General features: G+C 44.0%; 1 protein-coding gene across 7 annotated transcripts in view; it reads right to left on the minus strand.

Moving 5' to 3' along the window:
* The window catches only part of STPG1 (sperm tail PG-rich repeat containing 1), a 46954-nt gene that overhangs the window by 10923 nt on the left and 26495 nt on the right, over nucleotides 1-9536 (minus strand). For 5 of the 7 annotated variants that reach the window (XM_073317402.1, XM_073317397.1, XM_073317401.1 and 2 more), the window contains 5 exons: nucleotides 7842-7993; nucleotides 7359-7462; nucleotides 6239-6364; nucleotides 2131-2232; nucleotides 803-976 (listed from right to left, as the gene is read on the minus strand). In XM_073317402.1, the coding sequence (XP_073173503.1) occupies nucleotides 803-976; nucleotides 2131-2232; nucleotides 6239-6364; nucleotides 7359-7462; nucleotides 7842-7920 (585 nt within the window). In that variant the 5' untranslated portion in view covers nucleotides 7921-7993. The remainder of the gene's footprint in view (nucleotides 1-802; nucleotides 977-2130; nucleotides 2233-6238; nucleotides 6365-7358; nucleotides 7463-7841; nucleotides 7994-9536) is intronic. The other 2 variants (XM_073317403.1, XM_073317404.1) reach the window with 2 other exon arrangements.

Raw genomic sequence — 9536 nt, forward strand, 5'->3', positions numbered from 1 at the left:
CATTTCTTTAACAACTTCCTTTCAAGACTCTCAAAGCACTTTGCAAACATTCATGGAGTAAGACTTACAACACCCCAATGAAGCATGTATTATTGTCACCATGTGACACATGGGACGAGGAGGCACAGAAAGGTTAGTGCCTTACTCAAGATCACACAGTGAGTCACTGGCAGAATCAGGAATAGAATCTCAAGGCCAGATCCTTAGCTGGTGTAAACTGGCACAGCTCCATGCAAGTCAGTGGAGCTATGCTGATCTACATCTGTGGAGGATCTGGCCTCTGATTTCCAGCCCTGTGTTTCAACCACCAGACCACACATCTGTTAGAAATAATACATAAAATGTGAAATCCTGGCTGCATTGAAGGCAGCGGCAACACTCCTGTTGAATTCAGTGAAGCCGGGATTTTACCCAAAGAATCCTGTGGGGCTTTCAACACCTCAGGTTATACTGTGGTGGGAAGACAGAGGGTTGCTGCAGTGGCAGATCCTGGATGCATACTGGCTGCCTCGGTGACCCATGTGCTCTGGATGCACAGAGACTGAGACTGCTCCTTGCACGGGGGTCCGACCTGCTTTCAGTGAAATCAATGGCAAAACTCCCACTGACTTCAAAGGAGCAGGAGGAAGCCACAGGTGCATAAAGAGAAACGCCCTCTCCTCCCCTTGCACACCCTTGCTGGGCCAGCCATGCTCTGGTCCACACAGGATTAAACACAGTACAATGATTTCCTTATAATTCCCCATATCTCACTTAAAGTTAGTTTTACATTGGCTTTAACCTCCTGGTTTTTGCCCCTTACGTTGTATTGATTGGGCGCTGGGGTGGACGTTTGCTCTCTCCTCTTAGCGATTGGTTGCTGAAACATGCTGGAGTTTCCCATGCTGAAATCTTGCTTGGATTGAAATGCCAACGAGAGGTTGTAGGCATTTGCGGCAGGGTAGCTGGGTTTTCTATTGTGTAGGAGACGAGCATCCTGGAAAGAGACAAATCAAAGAAATCAATAGCAGTTGAGCAGCAGTGCTGGAGGGAGACTGGTGAACAGTTTGGATCCAGTCTTTGATCTCTGGTATTTTACATATTGTTATAACTGGGTAGGGAATAGCCTCTGTATTTTACATACAGCAGAACCCCACTAAATTGCATGAATGGTTGGGAGTCCCATTGCAAGGGGTCTGATCCTGCCAGTGAGGTGCTGAGCACCATTAATTCCCATTGGCTTCCCTGGGAGAAGAAGATGCTCAGTGGCTTGGCGTGGAAGCCAGGCACACTTTGTCAGTGCATCAGACTATTCTCCATTGTGATGGTTTGAAAATGTGTTTAAAATTCTGTGCAAAATTATCGGCGTTCAGCATTCATATCATTAAAAGGATTGAGCAGATTTTCTTCTAACTCGGCTTATGATTTGTATATCTCACTGAGATTCATAGAAGAACTGACTTTGTTGTCACTAGCTTTAGCCATTTTCAAGCTAGGGTGAGTGCAACATTTCCAGTTAACCCCTCGTGGGAGAGAAATGTGGGGGTTTTTCTTCAGACTTCCATAACTCAAACACGGCTCAGCTAATTTTGCTCCAATTTTCTACTCCAAAGGGAGAAAAATCACCTTTGGATTGAGATCAAGCATAGAAAGTTTTAGCCCCAGAGGAATTTGTTTTAAAAGTTATATGAGCAACTGAAAAAGAAGGTTAGAATGGAGGATGGAACTCAGCCTTAATTATAGCAGTGTCTTCCAGTGACTGGTACAGCGATTGCCTGTCTATCTTTGGTGTTTGTAAGGTGCCCCACCCCTATTGTATCTCAGGCCCAGATCCTTCAGGGAATTTAGATACCTAACCCCAATTGAAGACTCTGATTTGAGGTGCCCTAAATTTAGGCAGCAAGGGATGAAAAATAAGATGTGATCATTAAAGGCCTGATGCAATAGAAGTCAACAGAAAATCCCTTAGACCCAGATCCTCAACGTTATTTAAGTGCCTACCTCCCATTGAAATTAATGGGAAATTACATTAAACTAACTCCCATTAATTTCAGTGGGAGGTAGGTAATTAAATAACTTTGAGGATCTGGGCCTAATTGACTTTAATGGGCGGTGGATCAGGCCCTAAACAATACAAACCCTTTCCCTTACCATGGAAGGAAAGTAGCCCGTTCCCTTCTTTGACAGTGAGGTGCTGTTAATCTCTGCAGATTGGTGAATGACGTTATAGAATCCCGGCCCTGGAATTTCATTCTAATAAGGAAACATAATACATTTACAAAAAGAAAAGGAGTACTTGTGGCACTTTAGAGACTAACCAATTTATTTGAGCATAAGCTTTCGTGAGCTACAGCTCACTTCATCGGATGCATACTGTGGAAAGTTTAGAAGATCTTATTATATACGCACAAAGCATGAAAAAATACCTCCTCCCACCCCACTCTCCTGCTGGTAATAGCTTATCTAAAGTGATCACTACTCTGAAACCACTCCTTACAATGTGTATGATAATCAAGTTGGGCCATTTCCAGCACAAATCATTTAGTAACAATCATCCTTCTGAACAAACTCAAAACATTATTTAGGAAGTTTCAGAGCTGTGACAGCAGAATTTAGAAATTGCCAGACTGGATCAGACCAGAGATCTAACTTGTCCATTATCCTCTCTCTTGGTGGCCAGTACCAGATGCATCAAGAGAAGGTGCAAGAATGTCTTAATGGACAGTTATGGAATAACCTAAATGGGCTGTTATTGCTGGGCTGGGGATGAGCTCACAGCTCCTATAAAGTGCCCTCAATGGCCAGCGAAACCAATCGCCTCTGACAGCCACACACCCCATCACTTGCATTCATGCAGCAGAGGTGTTTCTGTGAAAAGTGGGGGTATGAAAGGCGAGTGTCTGTCACCTATAAAAAAGGCAGACTGCTCGGGTCAGGCAGGGCTCTTCAGCCTTGGTAGGCTGCCCATCTAGGAACTGGAACTCCAAATGTAAACCAGGGGTGCCATGCCCTCAAGGTGGATGATCATCCTTGGCAGACAATGGCACTAGATGCTGGAGAGGAGGTGGATGCCACCAGCATTAGTGTCACTGAATCTTATCCAGTGAAGCATGCCTTATAAATATTGTGTCCTCAATAATGTAACTATTGATATCATCGTTACCAGTGAAAGGATCTAAACATTTTAAAATCCTACTAACACTTGGCCTTGATTATACCTGGTGGCAGTGAGTTCTACAGGTTATCTGTATTATTTATTATTACCATAGTGCATAGGCACTCCAATTATACACCAGGACGCCTTCATGCTAAGTACTGTACAAACACGGAATGTGCATTGTGTATACAATTATTTCCTTTTATCGATTTTCCATTTGATGGCTTTCAATTTCAGTGAATGGCCCTTGTTTTCACATGATGAGAGAGGGTAAATAGGAGCTCCTAATTTACCTCCCTTATATATTTTTTTACATTACACACATCTATCAGATTAAACCTTAATTTTCTCCTCTCAAAACTAAACAACCCCAGTCTCTCTCCAGGACTAACCATTTTGTCAGCTATTTCTGAGCCCCCTCTGTTTCTGCTGCAGCTTTTATTTTGAGATAGGATGACCAGAACATTCCAGGTGAAGGCGTACCCTGGACATAAATAATGGCATTATCATATTTTCAGTATCATTTTCCATTCCATTCCTTGGGCACCTGAACGTTTTGTAGTAACTGTCATTGTGCAACGAGCAGATGTTTTCATTGTGTCAAAATAATAATCTTATTTTAATGTGAGTCTCAAATTGCACAGAAAAATGAATATGAAATGGGAGATTAAGTTTCCTACAGGGCAATTTATACAGACTGGGAATTCAGAGCAACTGCAAGTCTGAAATCTCACTCGTATATCTGACTTGAATGAATGAATTCAGCATGTGGACGGAATGCATTATTTGCAGTTACCGCGCCCTTCCTGACTCAGCTGTCCTCCTGAGCTTTTCAGAAAGAGAACTGGGTGGGATTCTATTTATAGAGCAAAATAAACCAAAACCAGCCTCGGTTCTATGCGATGACACCTTAAGCTCTTGAGGCCCAGTTCCCCGCAAGGTGCAGAACACCCTCTGTAAGGTGCTGGGCTCCCGCTAATCCAAGGGACGTCAATGGGATTTGTGGAGGCTCAGGCCTGTTTGGGATGAGACCCCCTAGAAAGAAATATACCTCATGTCAACATGAATGTTAGATGATTTAGGTATGTAGGAATGGAAATATCTGACACTCCTGACCCCTGAGAGCATATCACTGTCATGTGACCTTGTCTGTCAATTACCAGTGGAAAATATTTTGTATGGAGCACTGGACAAGTATATGAGACTTTATAAGCACATAAAGAGGTCCTGTCCTGTCTGGTTCCTGTCCTGAGGAGTGTATGCTCAGATTCAGACAGAGATATACAATACCCAAGAGAAGATAGTGTGGGAATAACACAGAAGAGATGGGTTTGCAGAGGAGAGAGACGGCAGTTGGTGCAGAGGACATCAGGAGCAATTCCAGCCACACACTTCAATCCTGCAATGAACTACACCTGAGTGCAGGCATCTGACACCCCCACTTCCCCTGTGCAGGACTCTGGCAACAGGAAAGAAAGTACAAAGCTGGGAGTGGGGAAAGGAGATAAAGGGAGAACATAGGAGAGATGTGGGAGAGCCACAGGCAGTGGGAGAGGGTGTAGGAGGAATATATAAGTAATAAAAGCTAGCATCCAAGCAGAGCTTACATTGATGGCCATAAGGCATAGGCAAGTAAGGAATGACCTTGTCACCTTTTTAAGAGGCTACCAATCCAATTGGCCAGACTGGCACTCCAGTGGTAATGTGCTACCATGCATGACATAGAAAACCAGGGTTGGAAGGGACCTCGGGAGGTATCTAGTCCAACCCCCTGCTCAAAGCAGGGCCAATCCCCACTTTTTGCCCCAGATCCCTAAATGGCCCCCTCAAGGATTGAACTCACAACCCTGAGTTTAGCAGGCCAATGCTCAAACCACTGAGCTATCCCTCCTTCCCTGTACCTACTACAATGGGACCCTGATCTCAGTTGGCACTACCATAATGCTAATAATACAAATACACCAGTATGAAACTGGGCAAGACCTGAGTCTTCAGTTCCGATTACTTACACAGATATTTCCACAAGACTCTGCCGTCCTTATAAAAAATGTCATGGGAGTTACAGTGTGGATGGCCATGTAGATAAATATTCAGCATAGTTTTCTTTATAGACAGAAACTATTCCAGTGCACATATAGGTTGCACTGAGGACGGATGTAAGTGGTGCAACTCCATTGATTTCAATAGGTTTGTCCCTACTTACACCAGACTTCAGTAGGTCGCTACATGACTAACGCTTCCTGGCTGGAAGAGACACAGGGAGTTAGGCACCTAATTGCTATTTGTGCCTTTGAAAATCTACCCCCCCCCCACCCCCCGAGCTAATTACATACAATTAGGTCCTTCTACCTCCTTGAGATCATAGTCTATTGGTGAATATAGAAGGCCATTAGGTCACAGTATTAGTTGATCAGAAATATTTTGCATACAACACCCAATAATATACATCAAAGTTCTAGTGGGGAGTGAATCCCTGTACCTGTAGCTATGTGTTAATGTACTCTATAGTATACTGAAGTTCTGTGGAGACATGACCAGGTGCGTTTGGAAGGAGAAGCTCAGAAAGCAGCCCTAGAAAGAGCTAGTATTTGATGCAGTAACCTTTCCCTAGGGATAACGCTTAAGCAAAAGTCTATTAAGGTCTTGTGTCGCTTGTGGTTTGGCCCATTTGCTGCTCCATCCTTCCGGCAGGAAATGCTCGGAGTAGAAGGGAGTGTTTTGTGAAACGACCTTAAAACTCTACCTCTTCTCTTTTAGAACTTTGCATCAGGTCATCTGGAACTCTTGGAAGCTGACCAGACAGACAGACGGCGCCTGCAAAAGGCAGTTAAGCAACATCCCCACCTTGATCATTTCCCTTCATCTTTGGTCCTTGATGTTGATAGTTATTATTATTATTCAGGCCTGAGATAATGTGCTCTTGATATTGCTGAGATGAGAGAGACAAGCAAGAAGGAAGAGAACAAAGGCAGAATAAGAAAAAGAGAAGATACCAAATAATTCTCTGATCTACCCACTTGGAAAAGCGTTCGTGAAGCTACAGAAATCCTCAATCGACTTAATTTTCATGGCATTCTAGGGAGCCATAGCAGTGTTATTCACCAGATGGAGAGCAGGGAACTTTCTGCAGGAGGCATGGAGAATCCTCCTCCCATCAGAAGAGGAAGTAGTTAGGAAGCTGAACCCCAAAAGGCTCCTTGCACATAGAGGATGCGTCAGCTGTATTGGCTAGAGAAAAAGAATTTGAGTTGATGTCTGGGTGACTTGTACAGTTTTACAGCATCTTACTGCTTCCCCCTTCTGGCCAAAGAGGAGTAGACATCATAGTCTTTAGCTAGTATGAGGGAGTTTATGCACAGAGAGATCAGGAGTCATAGTAAATAAAGGAGTCTTAAAATGTTGGGTCATATTCTGCATGCATTACACCAGTGCAAAATCTGGAGTAACTCCATTCACTTCAGTGGAATCATTCCTGATTGGTAGTGGTTTAAATGAGAGCAGAATGTGGGTCTTGGTGGCCTGGCAGTATTAGAATCAATATAAAAGACTAGGTGTAAATAATATTTAGGTTGTAAAACAAACTGACAATCCAAATCAGTGATGAGACATAGTATCCTTCACCCTTAGCACCGAAGATAGGGAGGCTGGAATGGAGAGGAGGAAAAAAAAAGCACAAAAGTTATTTTACAAAGGAGCCTAAGAAAATTAGGTACCTAAATCCTACTGAAATTCAGTGGTGCTCCATTGGTATTGTTAGGGTGACCAGATGTCCCGATTTTATAGGGACAGTCCCGATATTTGGGGCTTTGTGTTATATAGGCACCTATTACCTCCCACCCCCTGCCCTGATTTTTCATACTTGCTGTCTGTTCACCCTAGGTATTGTACAGCATAAGGCAGTGGTGAATCAGGCTCTTGAGTGTAAAATGAGTAGTTTCATACAGTTCTTTATCAACAGGGTCACATGATGCGTTTTCATCAAACTACTTCAGCATAGCTGATTTTCAATAACACTTCTCTTTTGCATTGCTGTTAGTGGTTTTTTTTCCAAAGCCTGATCCATGGAATACTATATAAAACATGTATACAAGCTGTGTGTCCAGTTCAACTCAATCAAACTTATTATAAGACAAGATCTTATACTAACTAAGACAACTAAGACATAATAGGAACATAAGATTTACAGCAAAGATCATAAATCTCAAATATTTCTACTACCTACCTGGTTATACTGAAACCTCTTTGCTTGAGAATTAAACCCCTTTTTTTCTGAGTTTGGGATCACTCTTGTCTGGTATTTATAAGGAATGGAGGCGACCTTGTAACCTAAAAGGTAAAGCCGATAAAAACAAGATCCTGAATGTGGAGATACAGGAAATATGTAACGGTAGCAACAGATTTCATTTTAAATAGGAAACAGACATGAAATGCAAATCTATCATTAATGCAATCTTCAGGTCGAGAAATCATCATTTGTTTTTGCATTGAATTTTCCTGTTTTATTTAAGAAGTAAAGAAAAAACTATCACTGCAGCACTTTAAAGGTGCTTCAGTGGTTACGAAGGGCTGTAGAGCTGACCCAATGCTGCTAAATCACTATTGCCACACCTCCTTATTTAGACCTTTGCTGAGACATCCATATTTGTAGCTATTTTGTCCCCTTTTCAACTGCAAAGTGGTTATTATCCGATTCACAATACTGTACCTCTTGACGTTTTCCCGATCTGCACATCTGCTCCTTTGATACTAGTAGCTACAGAAAAGTTCTCAAAGCAGGCAGCCATGTTACGCAACTACTGCCCACTGGCTGGAAACACTCTCCTCCTCAGGGTCACCATTTTGTTTCTAAAACATCAACTGGAAATATCAAAATGTTATGAATTTAGAAGAAAAAAAACGAGCCAGAATTTCTAAACAAGGCTGGAATGGTGAAGACTTAATAAACAAGGGAACTTCCTTTTCAGATTATGATTATTATCGTATTTTACATTCATACGGTGGGGTGGGGTGGGGAGGGATAACTCAGTGGTTTGAGCATTGGCCTGCTAAACCCAGGGTTGTGAGTTCAATCCTTGAGGGGGCCATTTAGGGATCTGGGGCAAAAACTGGGGATTGGTCCTGCTTTGAGCAGGGGGTTGGACTAGATGGCCTCCTGAGGTCCCTTTCAACCCTGAAATTCTATGAATCTGTCACCAAGAATTCTCCAAATCCCTGCAATCCTGACCTCAGAGGGACTGTGGGGTGAATGAAGGCTGCAGGTGCAGGCCCTACACATAAACATCAACCCTTCTGTCACCTTTGGGGTGGGGTGACATGATGCCAATCAAGCTTCACAGCTGCGAGGGAGGGAAAGGATTTGATCAGAAAAGATTGAGTCAAAGCCCTGTTCTTATGAAAAAGGCTGTGGGAATTTTTTAATGCCTAGAAGGAGCACTCTGGCCCTCTGTTTTTAAGGTTATTTTAAAGAGAACGCTGGAGAAGGAGCGTGAAGCCCAGGTATTGTGTTTAGTAGTAAGAGCATCTGCTAGGTCAGGTGAGAGGAAGCGTTGCAGGCTAGGACAGCGGTTCTCAACCTTTTTTCATTTGCGGACCCCTACAAAATTTCAGACGGCGGTGCGGACCCCTTTGGAAATCTATTGTCTGTCTATACAGTTGAATTCTATTCAGTCAGTTTCCAGTTTAAGTCTTTCGTGGACCCCTTAGACAGGCGAGCCACGGACCACAGGCTGAGAACCACTGAGCTGGGACTCTCGTCTCTGCGGGGCCAGAGCAGAGGAAGCGTTGCATGCTGGGACCCTGGTCTCTGTGGGGCCACAGGGAGGACGCGCTGCATGCCGGGACCTGCCATCCCTGCGGTGCCACCCCTGCCTACCTGGCTGCCGGGGCTGCTTTAGAGAAGGCCTCTGAGAAAGTTTACACTTGGTTGCCTAGACAACAGCGGAACCAGGTATTCTCCAATCATTTTGCTTGTTACTTTGGCAGCTTACACGCTCCTCCAATCACAGAAAGGCTTTCAAAGTGGCATCTGGTTGCCTCATGCCCTGCTCAAGTTAGAGTGCGTGGTCCCGAACAAGCTCCTCTGCACCTGGGTCTTAAGGCAGCTGTGCTCACCCCCAGGGGCCCTGTTACCAAGGGACCACAGGGAAGAGTGCAGCAGCCCCTTCCTCTGCTCCCTGCTCTTCATTAAGATAGAAACACAACTTGTCAGGCAAAGCCCAGCCAACCCCACTCCGGGTTATTTCAGACACTTCCCCAGACTGATCACTCGAAATGCTAACAAGGTTTTATGCTGGCCTAGAGGGGCTGAGCCAGCTTCTGCTGAGGTCAATGGCACAACATCCACGACCTGCAATTGGGCAGGCTGCTGGCCCAGATTTTCAAAAGCCCTCAGAGTCAGCTG

Source organism: Lepidochelys kempii, chromosome 19, assembly GCF_965140265.1.
Source record: "Lepidochelys kempii isolate rLepKem1 chromosome 19, rLepKem1.hap2, whole genome shotgun sequence".
In the NCBI taxonomy this organism is placed as follows: Eukaryota; Metazoa; Chordata; order Testudines; family Cheloniidae; genus Lepidochelys; species Lepidochelys kempii.